Source organism: Mus musculus, chromosome 13 (assembly GCF_000001635.26).
Source record: "Mus musculus strain C57BL/6J chromosome 13, GRCm38.p6 C57BL/6J".
Taxonomy (NCBI): Eukaryota; Metazoa; Chordata; class Mammalia; order Rodentia; family Muridae; genus Mus; species Mus musculus.
The window spans coordinates 73,256,418-73,270,648 of NC_000079.6; the positions used below are offsets into that span (position 1 = coordinate 73,256,418).

At 54.0% G+C, this 14,231-nt stretch overlaps 1 protein-coding gene across 6 annotated transcripts; it reads left to right on the forward strand.

Moving 5' to 3' along the window:
• Positions 1 to 3,171: 3,171 nt before the first annotated feature.
• On the forward strand, positions 3,172 to 13,205 carry Irx4 (Iroquois homeobox 4). 6 transcript variants are annotated; one of them, XM_006517292.3, is made up of 7 exons: positions 3,172 to 3,248; positions 3,346 to 3,504; positions 8,431 to 8,562; positions 9,041 to 9,292; positions 10,179 to 10,291; positions 11,087 to 11,415; positions 11,809 to 13,205. In XM_006517292.3, exons 3-7 carry the CDS (start codon positions 8,518 to 8,520, stop codon positions 12,615 to 12,617), a joined length of 1,548 nt encoding a protein of 515 aa, XP_006517355.1. In that variant the 5' UTR covers positions 3,172 to 3,248; positions 3,346 to 3,504; positions 8,431 to 8,517; the 3' UTR covers positions 12,618 to 13,205. The 6 variants fall into 6 exon arrangements, with proteins under 6 accessions (XP_006517355.1, XP_006517359.1, XP_006517357.1 ...); XM_006517296.2 differs by lacking the exons at positions 3,172 to 3,248; positions 3,346 to 3,504 and adding an exon at positions 3,656 to 3,723; XM_006517294.4 differs by lacking the exons at positions 3,172 to 3,248; positions 3,346 to 3,504 and adding an exon at positions 3,879 to 4,236.
• Positions 13,206 to 14,231: the final 1,026 nt, after the last annotated feature.

Consider the following 14,231-nt stretch of genomic DNA (forward strand, 5'->3'; position numbering starts at 1 on the left):
AATGACCTCTTAAAGGGGACATACCAGTGAGAACTAGACAGCCCACCACAAATGCAGGCCAATTTGTAAATGTTCTCCGGCTTCATGGGCTTTTCCTGGTTATTGCTGACTTGACCTCACCTGGTAGGAAGCCCTGGTGAGGAACACTAGAGACCAGGTCCAAATGCCAACCCGAAGTAGAAAGTCTGATGAATGATCAGGTCTCGGGAGGAGACCAACCTCCTGTGTCCATCCTCTCTTCTCATTTCCACACTCACCTGTGAAGACATCACTGGGTGACATCACCCAGTCACCAAATTGTTTTCTGCCTGCAATTGCATGCTTGTGTGGATGTAGCAGCCCTTGGACAGCAACTGTGCCGTTTATTATTGTCACCATTCAGTGCTGTCTTAAGTGTTCTGCTGCTGTAACGACCGTGCTAACTCATATAACTCATATAAAAGAAAGCATTTAACTAGGGCTTGCTTGGAGTTTCGAAGGTTTAGTCCATTATTATCATAGCAGGGAGCATGGCAGCATGCAGATAGACATGGGGCCGGAGAAGGAGCTGAGAGTTCTCTACATTTGGATCTTGGCAGGAGAGAGAGAGAGAGGGAGAGAGAGAGAGAGAGAGAGAGAGAGAGAGAGAGAGAGAGAGAGAGAGAGAGAGAGACTTCTGTAACTTCAAAGCCTACCCCCATAACACATTTCCTCAAACAAGGCCACGCCTACCCCAACAAGGCCAACCCCCCTAATCCTTTGAAATAGTACCACTCTCTGGTGACCAAGCAGTCAAATCTGTGAGCCTCTGGAGGACATTCTTATTCAAATCGCCATAGGTACATACTTTTTCTCCAGAAACCTCCAGACTGGAAACCTATGAGGTCCCTGTCTTAAGGTCCCTCATCTGTCTGCTGTTTAATTTTTCTGAGGCCCCATCCACAAATACCTGTCCACTCACAGGCCACCTTTGTACATTTCTTCTCTGCCTACTGAAGCTCTTCGGTTTTATGCTAGAGCAGACGTGTATGTGGTATTTATTCACACACGCCTTTCCACGCTGGCACCTTCCTGAAAGATTCAAACTCAGCTTCGTGTGGCTGACTTTTCCAGCCTGGGTCTTTGTAATCTGAGGCTCTGTTTGGTAACTAAGCCCAAGCTCAAACCTATGGAAGGATGGATAGTGTTTGAGTTAACAGACTTTCATTGTTAAATTCGCATTGGAAAATGTACGGCTGCATTTTGGGTTCTGAGAGTCAGCCTGATGGTCCGGAAGGGAGAAGAGGAAACCCTAGATTTTCCTCTCTAGGTTTTGTTCTGACGCTGCAAGGATAACCCAGAAGGAACAGAGGAGACTAAGTTGGGAGCTGTTTCTCCTCCGTCCCAGATGCAGTCATTCTCAGCACTGACCGGCGTTCTACCAATCCTGTCCCTGGCCACTGTCGCCATGTCTCGTCAGATGCTACGCTGTTCTGCTGGATCAGGACAGCCTCCAAAGTACTCAGTGACTCTTCCTGCCAAGGATGACCCTTGGCCCAATCAAAACGTTTTTCCTCCGGGTCCCCAAAGAGGGTTGGGCAGGAGGACAAGCCCGTGGACGACATAAGAATGATGGACACTGGGCAGCTTCGGGGCCAGGCCTCTGTAAGCTCCAGCTGGAGGCTCAGCCCCAGATGCCTGTGCGTGTTCTAGCAAAGTCCAGGTGAGGAGGAGGCAGCCACGTGGCCAAGCCCCAGGGGCACAGAGACTTTCATTCCAGATCACACTCTGGCAGCTGCACCAGGAGGAAAGACAAAAGGGAGATTGAAAGAGGATCTGAGGGGCACAGCCGTGTGGGCAGCATCAGCTTAGTCAGCTGCCAGAGCCGCCCACCTGCTGGTTCCTAGCACTGTTCCCTGAAGATACACCTCAAGCTGCAGACCCACTTTCCAGATTGACCACCCACTCTGAAGCCAGAAAAGGGACTTTCCCTGCAGGCCCCCTAGCCAAAACCTGGGGTATTTCCATCATTTCTACAAGGTGCCAGTCCGGGGAGGGGGTGGGGGGGCAGAACATATCAAGGGGGCTCAGGGAAGCTGCCTTGCACAGTAGGTGGTGGCTGATATCTGTAGCTGCTTCACCCGGTAGTCAAAGCAAGGTCAAGTCCAGCAGCATTCAGCCAAATGAACTCTAAATTAGGAGATGGCACCTGCTCTTCCTCCCATGGAAGGCTCCAGAGCTCCAATTAAACTCCTATGCTGGGGTGGGGTCGGGGGATGGGTGCCACCCATGTGGGCTGGGTCATGAAGATAACACAGGCCATGATTTGTGCAAATGGTGTTTCTAGACTGTGGCTGGTACTTTGGGAAGCCTCGGTGAGCATGAAATGAGTCAAGTCAGCTAAGGTTGTAACACTCATGAACACATACATGCACCTTGCTTGTTTTAACTTTAAATGGAAGCTAAGGCTCACGGGAGAGGTACCCATGGGCCCGTCTCTGTCTATGCAGTGAAGTGCAAGGAGGTTCCTACAAACCCTAAAAAGAGCCCCAAAACAAGGGGGAAACCAGAAATGCCTGCTCCTTCCCTGGGAGCAGGCATGCCCCTATTCTCTACTTCCTTCTAGTTGGAATTAGACAAGTCTTCCCACCTTCCAAATGGATGCCTCCATCCTTCCTTAAATAAATAAAAACCCCTCCCCCATTTGCCTCCCAGGCTTGAAACAGAAGGGACAAGACCCAGAATCCAGGTCCCCTCTCCTAGCTTATTGGGGGCTATACCGGTGGCCTAGCAGGTTTCCAAAGCAGCCAGAGATTAAAGTAGTATCCGACCTACAGCAGCCCCTGGAACTCCAACTCAGCCTGGCTGGGCACTGCTGGATGGGTGAGGTCTGCAGCCACAGATCAGCTACAGGCTGCTGGGGAAGCAAGCAATTTGGAATTACCCCTCCAGCAGCTGCAAAGAGCTCCGAAGGGGTGGGGGGGGAGCAAAGGGGGAAAAATCAGAGATAACTTTCTCCGAGGTTATCTAACCCAACAAATCTCAAAGGTCATTGAACTGCTGTGGGTGAAGAGAAGTAAGTTGGGTCTTTGAAGTGAAAACTATGCAGGAGGAAGGGGTGTCCTGCAGAAGCCCTGGGGCTCTACAGGCCACAGCCCCTTCCTGCTCTAACTGGACAGGTGGTGCTCACACCGGGCCTCTCTCCTATACTGAGACCTTTGTAGGGCAGCAAGTCCACAAAAGGAGTCTTCAAGGGAGCGAAAGGCAAAGGCTCTGATACTGAACAGGAGGTGAGAGGGGTTCTGAGCCTGGACCTACCACTCCTGTCTTGGGCTCCAGCCTCAGGCTAAAGAAACCAGTGAACATCTGTCCTCTTTTGTGTTCCAGGTCAGAGGCCCAGCTGGATCCTGATAGTCCTGAGTAAGCTCCCGCCCAGAAAGGTCACAGATCTACTGGGATCCTCAGCAGTTTCTGTCAAATTGGACTACGGATTCCTCTTGCTCAAGTCTGTGAGGAAGACTTGCTGCCCAAACAGCCAAGAGCCAGGTTGGTTGGGACTATTGTGACCACAAGAAGGGAACCAGAACTGCTGCATTACAGTGGGTGGTGTGTGTGGAAAGTCGGGAAAAGTGACGGGGGGGGGGGTGCTTGAAAGCCCATTTTACTCCCAAGGATAGCATTGTGAGGGCAGAGTAGGTAGGGTCTGCGAAGAGGAATCTCTGTCCTAAGAGTTGAGGAGGCACATTTCCCAAGCAGACAGCATGGGTAAGGAAAGGAAACCATTTAGAGACCGGTCCGCGTGCCCAAGGCCTCTGGATCCACAGGGCAGGCCAAGCATTTGATCAAACCAGGGACCAATGTCCTCTGCTGTCCTGGTAGGGTTGGGCTGTCCTCTTAGGGCCCAGGCATTCTCGCCAAACCATTCTGAGGAGGCCAAGCCTGAACCCTCACCCTCAGGAACCCCTCATGCCAGCCCCTACACCCGCGCACCCGGTGCGCGGCCAGGGCGGAGGGGAAAGTTGGCAAGCGTTGGGCGCCCGCGGGGGGAAAGCGTTAATGGGCGGCCGGGTGGGAGCAACTCGCTCGCTCGCCCACGTCACGCCGGTGCGGGCTCGGCTGACGACCGCGGCGCCTGGGGACGCCGGCGCGCTCTGCTCTCCAGGTGCTCCGCCTGGAAATGTCTCCATTAGTTGTCGCTTGCTCCCCGCCGGAGCGCGCGCGCCCAGCGGCCGCGCAGAGCCCTAGCGGGCAGCCAGGAGTGGCCCGGCGCCACTGCAGGTAGGCAAGGTCCCCACGCCCGCCCCCTCCCGGGGTTCCGAGACCCCTCCCCCCCTTTCGAGGAGGCGGAGGAGGCAGAGGCTCCGCGCGGCCGCCGAGGGGCGCGGGCGGCGGAGGCGGCGGCGGCAGCGGCGGCGGTGACTCCCCGGTGCGTCCCGGGCTGCGCGCTGCTCCCGGAGGCCCTGGCGCCTAAGCGGCGCGGGCCGGCTCTTTCCTGGCGCAGGTAAGAAATTGTTTCTGCTGCTCAAACTTTGCGAGGATCGCTCTTGCGCCGGAGGGGACAAAGTTTGCTTCTAGCGGATAGAGGCTTTGGAGGTCGCTGCATTTGATGCAAGTTTTTGGTAAGCGGATGGGAAGGACCCGGCATCCGGGTACGGGATGCTCGGGTCCCCGCGGACCGTGTTGGCTTGCGAGGGATAGAACAGCTTGTGCTGTTGGACCCCCTGAGTGCGCTCCTTCCTTCCTTTGGCGGCGCCGAACGAACGAACGTTCCGTGGGGGTGCAGTAGGAGAGCTGAGGAAGAGAGGGCCAGAAAGGAGGGCATTGGGGGAAGCAAACGGGAATTTCAACGCGTGTCCCAGCAGCTCACCCCACTGGCTGAGGAAAGGGAGCAGTGGTTGACTGCTAAAGAATGATCTGAGGCAAGGGGAGGGTGCCCGCACCACGCAGCATCTCTGGCACCTAGGGCGTCTTTCTGAGCCTACACCAGTTGAGTGTCCAAAGTGGACCCAGGCATCCCAAGCTCCGGCCTAGCCTCAGACAAAAAGGCTCTTTCTTGGTGCCTGGCTTCTGTTTTGGCCTTGTGTTGTACTCAACTTCTCTCTGGGATAGAATAAGCTCCCACGGAGCTCTTGGTGTAGCTAAAAAGTGCTCCGAGGATCACTCTGGAGAGCCGGGACTTAGGTGGTGGCAGGAATATCAAGGCCAGATCCGCCTTCCTACAAGCTCTCACCAGTTCTGTGGCCATTATCAACCCTAGACTCCCAATTCTTGGGGCTAACTGCTCCCTGCTCCACCCCTTTGGTATCTGATCAGGCCTTCGGTCTCTGATCTCTTGAAGCCCTCTCCAAAGGTGATCAGTTGCCCACACTGCAGGAAGCCAAGTGGTCTGGCTACTGCTAAATGGTGGTTTATATTTAGGGGCCCTAAGAGTTTCTAGTCACAGCATGAAGCATCTATGCAAGATTGTTTTAGCTGAAGGTCCCTGAGATTCTGGGACTCCTGTCTGTTCTTAGAGAGCCCTGTGCCTCTACTCAAGGCTTGGTCTTTGAAGAAGGCACCCTTATATCTGCAGCAAGGATGGCCTGAAGAATATCTCATTTGGTAAGAGAGCTTCAGCCAGGTAGCAGTTTGTCAGCAAGATGTCGAGGTGGGTGCTGGCCAGTAGCAGGACTGGCCAGTAGGGACTGAGTGAAGACAGAATAGTTCAGTGGAGTCCTGACTAGCCCCTGCATGGGGTAGATGAGGTGTGGAATGTGAGTCTGCATCTTCGGGGACACAGTGGAGTCCAGTGCTCCTGGCTCCTAGGCCCAGGCCCAGGGACAGGGTAACTAGGGATAACAACAACATCTGGAGCCTGGAAGCTCTGACTGGAAGGCAGACCAGAATGCTGCTGCATTGAGGACCCAAGGAACACCCTGAGACTCCTTCCCCAGAGAGGGACTCCAGCTACCATACAGGAGTCCACTAAGGAGAAAAGTGGAAATCCTCAGGATTAACATTCCAAACCCAACCCCAGGAGTCCAGGGGAAGAAAACTGAGAATGTTCATTCTGGGTGCACTGCTTGCTGCCAGCTGAGTGCCACACACAGGCCTGGTCTTCCTTCTCCTTCCCAACCAGTCTGTGCTTACCACAGAGTCCCCAAAGCCTGGGCCTCAGGAACGAAGGGACAAAAAGGCCCCTCACTGAGGTACACCAGTCTACTGCTGGGTTCCTGCTTCCTACGTTCCTCTACCTCCATTTACAGAGCCCCTCCTCTGCCTGCGCTTCATCGTCAAAAGAAAGCAAGTTGTTTGTAAACAATAAATAATGAAAGTAGTCGTCGTCGGATGTTCAGCCAAAGCCTCAGTAAAGCCTGAAAACTGAAAGAAGCTAGAAGCGGGTTGGGGGAGGGGAAGAAGCAGGAAGAGGGAGAGGCTGAGATTCATTTCTACTCGAGAAGCCCCGGTGGCTAGTTTCTTATTATTTACAGGGAGGAGGTATTAGCAATTCAGGTGAGAAAGAAATAAACACAGCTTGCCATGAAATCAATACAGAATTCAAAAACAATTATTAATGTCATTCGACTCGTGTTCTTTATATATATCTCTCCCGGCTACCAACGCTAAACTGCCTGAATAATTTGCATGGGGCAGCTATTCATTATTTGCGATGGTTTCCTTCTTTGCAAGCAGTTCGGACGTGGCCGGCTGCGGTCCAGCGCGATCGGAGAACTCGTATTTTCATCTGTAAATTAAAGCAATTACGCAGCAGATATTATATGATGTGTACTGCGGTCTCCAGATAGTCATCCATCACTTTCAACCAAGCTGTCAGGGCCGGCAGATTTCGTTTCTGGGAGGCAGCCTTGCAGCTGGGGAGAGGGCGCGAACGTCATCATTAATTAGAGGGTGGCCCTGGGGCGATTCGCAGGTCTGAACCCAGGAATCTTTAGGAGCAAGTCTGCACAGCTCCGCGATGAGCGGCTCTGCTGCTGGCGGAGCGCGAAAGGCTGGCCTGGCAGGCCAAAAGAAGTAGGGGCGAGCCAGGCTCTGGGAAGATCGCGGCATGAAAGCCCTGAGAATTCGGGGTGCCCTGGTACACCAAACTCCGCGCACAGACCGCTCATCTCCGCTTTGACCTCGGGGCAATATCTCAGGGCCCAGATTAGCGCAAGAAGTCTTGAGAGGCTACTGGGCCTCTCTCGCAGAGCACCTTACACTCCGGGCTAGAAGCTATGTGAAGCAGACCAAAGGGTGCCAGGACTAGGCGCCCAACGCCCCTTTCCCTGCACCTAACCCTGCTGCTCCCTAGGATCAAGGAGCCTACGGGAAGAGCCCCGGGCCTAGTTTGGAAATGTGCTCTTCCCAGCGAGCAGCGGCGTCTGGCAGTCTCTGTCTTAGCCTTGGGATGCGGAAGGCCACAGAGGGCGACCAGAAGAGGGAGGGGAGAGGAAATGAAGTGAAGCCAGACGGAGCAGTGGCATGACCTGGAGTGAAGGGGGAGGGGCAGTTTCCAGGGACAGTGAGCTGCCCAGAATGGCACACTCAACCGGTAATAGACCCGGGAAGCCCCGCAGTACCTGGCTTCACCGATCCTGAAAGTGCAGGACTCCAGGGAGGGCGTGGGAGACATGCACACACATCTGAAATTACGTCGCCATCTGAATGCGGGCTCTCCTGTGGTGGCAGTTGGTTCTAAAACTCTGCTTGGTGCAGAGTAGAAACTGCTGAGAGGCATTGCTGAGATTCTTCTAAATCTAGGTGGTGAAGAAGTGTGCAGAGGCACGCTGTCCCATTCTCAGCGCGAGGGGCCCGCCGGGTTTGCAGGGCCCATGTCCTTCCTCCCTGGGCGCAATGCAGCGAGGGCAGCGGGCGGCTGCAGCCAGCGCCCGGCTAATTTAACTGTTGATTACATCTTCACTGAAGACTCACTCGTGTGTCCCTTCATAGGTCTCATTTGTAATTGAGACTAATGATTACAGTGGGGTGTGAAGGAGCAGCTGCTCGTTAATTAATTTCTAATTAAAAGTGCCTTCCGTCCTCCGTGACTAAGGAGAAACACCGTTCGTCGGGGCGATATTGACTCCTTGGATGGAGTTCATTTGTTAAAGCTCGATGGCCCTCAGCCCTGCTATCGCAGACATGGATCGTCTGTGCCCCGCCCGGCCAGCATCCCTGTGACCTGTCTGAGGCCAGGCCAAGCCACAGAGTGGGCTGACGTCAACGCTTCTGTCGCTTAAAGCCGCGCACATCTGACTTGACAGACTCAGTTTTTTGTTTTGTTTTGTTTTTGTTGTTGCTGTTGCTGTTCTGTTTTGCAAAATATGTATTTCTATCATCGCAGCGAGGCCAGTCGGTCCCAGAGCCCTGTGAAGTGTTCAGACTTGGAAACTAAGAGAATCGCTAAGAGAAAGGTCACTCACTTACTTACCTGGTTAGGAAAGTTTGAGCAGCATATGGGTGAACTAACCACCTCTTGCTCTGTCCTCCCAGAGCCTAGGATCCTACAACTCCGGAGCAGTGCCCACGCTGTGCACAGGACCCCAACGGCCCCTCAGACCTTCTTAGGCCGCACCCGCCATGTCCTACCCGCAGTTTGGATACCCCTATTCCTCTGCTCCTCAGGTAAAGGGACTCCTACAACGGTCTGACAACGGGGATGGGAGAGGGAAGAGCCACCACTAGATGTCATTTCCCACATAAGCATGTCCTTGACTGGCTGGCCCTTATACTGAACAAACATGACTTGTGTGGAAGGAGGATTAGGGGAGCTAGTAAAATCCTGTTAGTGGATCTGAATTCCCTCTTGTTTAACCCTTCAAACTGTACCCTGGGGGACCCTAGCAAACACTTGGGCCAGACATGCTTGTTGAGAAGGCACACAGGACCTTGGAATTCCCATGGAGGATTTGAAAAGCTGGCTGGACCCCCACACGTGGCCAAAGAAAGTGAGGCCTAAGCGTGGCCAAAGAAAGCGGCTGATGGGGGAAAAATTCATGTCTGTCATAGGTAGCAGGAGGCCCCTAGAGACACGTGAGGTCCTTGAGGGTCCAGCGCCCTAGTCTCTGTCCCCTTGCCCACTCTACGATTCCTCCCACCACAGTTCCTGATGACCACCAACTCCCTGAGCACGTGCTGCGAGTCGGGCGGCCGCACACTGGCTGATTCCGGGCCTGCAGCCTCGGCACAGGCGCCCGTCTACTGCCCTGTCTACGAGAGCCGGCTGCTGGCCACTGCACGCCACGAACTCAATTCTGCCGCCGCGCTCGGCGTCTACGGGAGCCCCTATGGCAGCTCGCAGGGCTATGGCAACTACGTGACCTATGGCTCTGAGGCATCTGCTTTCTACTCTCTGGTAAGGGGACAAATACCCTCCCACCATCCCAAGCCCCGCCCCGCCCCGCCCCGCCCCGTACCTTGAGTTTGCTAAGTGTACTTCCGCCCCTGGCACGAGTGCCCTGGATACCCTACAGGTTGGGGTAGGAGGGAAAAATGAACGTCAGCTTTGCCTCCTGGTCCGAATTCTGCCCAGGTTCAGATTCCGCTTGATAGATCCGTGAGACCAGGTGTCTAAAATGTTGCTTGTATTTTTAGTTTGCGTTGAACTCTGATCAGATTCCCGGCTTCCCAGAGGGGTGACTCTCAGCTTCAAATTCCTTCAGATTTGCCTTCTGACCATAGTACAAATTCATTCCCCTCTCCCTCTCCCTCTCCCTCTCCCTCTCCCTCTCCCTCTCCCTCTCCCTCTCCCTTTCCTCCTCCCCCCTCCCCTTCCCTCTTCCTCCCCTTCTCCCCCCCCCCTCTCTCTCTCTCTCATGCACCCTAGCTTTCCCCAGCTCCGACCCTTCCCTCCCCCTCTTCAAAGCCTCTTCTCTACCGGGTTCATCATCCCTAGGCCTGGTGGCCTCTCTGGAATCTTTACCAGTCCCTCCTCTTTCTTTCCTTCCAAGCTTCTTCAAGAACGCCCTCCTCCTCTCTTTCCCTTCCTCCACCTATCTCACTTTCTTTACCTTATCTTCACCCCCTGATCTACAGGCACCCCATTTCCCTGTAGGCACCCCATTGCCCACCCTCTTCAGGTCCCCACTTTTGGGAAACTGAGCGTTGTGTGAGTCCAGGACATGTGTTGCAGTTTGTGGGCAAAATTTGAGAAGACTCCCCTAGGAGTCTAAGCTACCCTAAGATAGCTCATTGGGTAGTGTTTCTAGCTGGGTCTACAAAAGCTGTGGTGGCTTTTACAGAACAGCTTCGAGTCCAAGGATGGCACAGGATCTTCACACGCCGGCCTACCACCCACTGCAGCTGCAGCCTACTACCCGTATGAGCCAGCTCTGAGCCAGTACCCATATGACAGGTGAGGAATTCGACCTCCCTCGCTGACTACCACTACAGTCCAGCTGCCAACCACTCCATCACCACCTCCAGATCGCCTTCTGGGGGGGGGGGGGACTGGGAGGTGTGGAAGGACCAGAAGAGGGGACAATTCCCTCAAGCAGGTGTTCTATCCTACCCTTACACACACACCTATGTTGTTGTGAATGTAGAAATTCTCTCGTTGCTGTGATTTTCAAGCAAATTGATTCTAGAAAGTTCAGTCCACTAGGCTGCCTCCTTGAAGGGCCCAGGACAGCTTCCTGCACCCCAAGACCCTCAGCTCAGTTGGGTGTCCAAGCCAGGTCCACCAGCCTTACGGTGGGAATTAAGGAGGAAGTCCCTTGGCCTTCATCACCCATGCTGGGGACAGCTCAGCTCACCACCCCATCTTCCTATGGAACCATTACCAGTTCAACTAAAAACTCCTGGACCTTGCTCCCCAGTTGCTCTAGGCACAGGTTCACGGGTTGCTGGTTCATAGATCCCTGATACCTTTTTCTGTTTTACGGCTCAAAGTGGTAAGAGGGAAAACCATAAAGGATCAGAGAAATGTCCCTACAGAGTGACAGACAGGCCATGACATACTCGCTGTCATTTTAATGGCATCATCTTGGCCCACAAAAGGCAAGGCAATGCCCATAACCACAACCCACCCCAGGGAGGCACAGCCTGTTCCTATGCCCGCTTCCCCCAACGCCCCCCCCCCCGCCTCGCCTGCCCGCTCGCGTGATCTCCCCGGCCCCGACTGGCACCCCATTGCAGAGCCTGTCTCCAGGTACGGGACCGTGGACAGCGGCACGCGGCGCAAGAATGCCACCCGGGAGACCACCAGCACACTGAAGGCCTGGCTGCAGGAGCACCGGAAGAACCCGTACCCCACCAAAGGAGAGAAGATCATGCTGGCCATCATCACCAAGATGACCCTCACACAGGTTTCCACCTGGTTTGCCAACGCACGTCGGCGCCTCAAGAAGGAGAACAAGATGACCTGGCCACCTAGAAATAAATGTGCAGATGAGAAGCGCCCCTATGGGGAGGGGGAGGAGGAGGAGGCTGGAGAGGAGGAGTCACGGGAGGAGCCTCTCAAGAGTGCCAAGAGCGAAGGTGGGTTGGATATCCTGAAAAGTATGGGGTGTCTCTGGAAGCCGTTGGGTGGCAAATGGAAAGCCTTAGGGCCTGGGTAGCAGACTGGTGGACTGGTTTACAGTCAGATCTTGTGCCTGGGGAGAGGAGATTGAGGTGGTACCATGTAGACAGGCTTAAAGACATCCAAGTTAAAAAGCATTGCAAACGCCATTAATTTGAATGCAGATCTGCCAGGCTGGTGTTCCTAGTTCAAGACTTGAGGCCCTCTGGAGATGGGAGGAGAAAAACAGAAAGGTCTGGGCTATTGACTAGTTGGGAATGAGTTTCCATTAACTCTGGTCTTAGAATAAAAGAAAGCTGCTTATGCCATCCTGTCTCCTTCCACTGGCCGCATGCTCTCTGGCCTGACAGGTCATGCTGGCAAAGACGACAAGGAGCTAGAACTCAGTGACTTGGAAGACTTCGACCCTCTAGATGCAGAGACCTCAGAATGTGAGCTGAAGACGCCCTTCCAGTCCCTGGATAGTGGACCAGAGAGGATTCCTGCTTCATCTGATGGTCCCGGCACAGGCAAGGAGGCCTCCACCACACTCCGGATGCCCCTGGGCACCGCTGGTGGAGCTGTTATGGATGGGGATCTGGAGAGGGCAAGGAACTGCCTCCGGAGCACAGTGGTCGTTCCTGACTCTGGCGCCGAGGGCGGCCCACCTGCTTGCGAAGCCAAACTGACCTTTGCTCAGGCGGGAGCGCCGCCGAACCTGGAGACCAAGCCCCGCATCTGGTCCTTGGCACACACAGCCACCGCTGCTGCAGCCACAGCTCTGAGCCAGACTGAGTTTCCCTCCTGCATGCTGAAACGCCAAGGTCCAACGGGTGTATCTGCGACGACGCCAGCGTCCTCACCTGCAGTCACGGCCCCTTCTGGGGCTCTGGATAGGCACCAGGACTCCCCAGTAACTAGCCTCAGAAACTGGGTGGATGGGGTATTTCACGATCCCATCCTTAGACACAGCACTTTGAACCAGGCCTGGGCCACCGCTAAGGGCGCACTTCTGGATCCCGGCCCTCTAGGACGCAATCTGGGGGCGGGTACTAACGTACTGACGACGCCCCTTGCTTGCTCCTTCCCGCCCACGGTGCCCCAAGACGTCCCACCTGCAGGGGCCTCCCGGGAGCTGCTGGCTACGCCCAAGGCCGGTGGCAAACCCTTCTGCACTTAACACCCACCTGCACAGTGGAGAAGGGAACTGGCGCTCAGGCTGCAGGCGCTGACTCTGAACTGCTTTAAATGGGTTTCCAAAAGAAGGGGGAATTTCCAAGCCAAGATTGCCAACCCACTTGAGACAGAGGATTTGAACTCAACCTCCAGGGCTATGGAGGAACTCCTCGCGTTCTATCACCAGGTTTTACCTGATGTTGCGTCCACCTGAGCCATCCCTTAACTCCAGGAAGATGAGAAGACCGGAGAGCACAGCCGATGGGAGGCCCCCTGAAGCATAAAGTTTACGTCCAAAGTTTACATGGAGAAGGCATTTGGGTACTGAGGCTTGTTTTGTGTCGCTGTCTCCTTCTGGGTTTGAGGCATGCCGGTGTTCGTGCGAAGAGTCTTCAGCCCGTTTTTCTTCGGACTTCATCCTCAGCACGTAGAGCTCACCGCCAACACTTCCACCGAGTTTACACTGTTGCACACTCTTGACTCGACAAAATTATGTTTTCTAAAATGTATATTCACACCAGTAATTGCCTGTTTCAGAGGGAGGCTAATATAACAAAACTAATAAATTTTCGTGTTTGCATTGCGGAAGGAACACATTTCACAGCTGGGGCTGGCTCTACAGGTGTTCTTGGAAGCAGTGACGCTGACCCCCAGGGGAAGAAAGAATAGGCGGGCTGACCCACACTCCACCCCCATAAAGTAATTGCCCATCCAAGTCTAAGCAAACCATTTTTGAGATGCTAAAGGCACAAGAGGGACACTCTTCTGACCTCATAATAAGTAGATGTGAAACCCCAAACTTTAAAGTCTTCCCCACTGCCAGACACCAGAATTTGAACAAACAAGGTTTCTTTGACTGAATTAAAGTAATGTTTAGGCTTTCTAAGTCCCCCGAGATTTTGCCCTGGGGGAAAGGGACATTGCCCTGAGGGCATCATTCTCTGATGCCAAGAGGCTCTTAATAGCTGTCATGTTACCTGACCCCGTTGTCCCTCTTTCCAGAGAAGCAGGCTGAACCCTGTAGCTTCAAATTTAGCTTCTATATCACTCAAGTTCTAAAGACTCCAGAGGGAACATCTTAATAGCAGAAGACGGGAGGCAGAGCTAAAAAGACATGGGCAAGGGCATAAGGGCTTGGGCCAGAAGCAGCCTGGGAGGGCAAACCTGATTCTTCACACCTCTCTAGCATAGTCACAAGGGTAGGTAGGCTACTTTGCACTAAGGTCCTCCACAGCTCTTCTTCCCTGCATCTCTAGGAGGCACTTGCCCAGCATCTGTGCCTTGTTCTCTGTTCACCTGAGAGCTTCTGTTCAGGCCTCTATGGGCTTCATAAACTGTTCCTAGGGAGATGGCAGTGGCAAGCAGAGGGGCTTGTAAAGCAGAGAACCCAAGGCGAGCTGCTCTGAAATTAAGGGAGCCCAGGGACTAGAACGACTTCTAATAGCCACATAGAATCCAGCCCTGTACGCTAGATACACTTTTCATCTCCCAGAGTAGCCTTCGAGAGATACCAGACATTTAATAGACACCAGGTCCTCTGCAATCCTAGGGGCGGGACTAGATTGCAGCCTATCAAAACTCACACTAATGAGTCTATAGGGCCAGATTTGGGGACAGT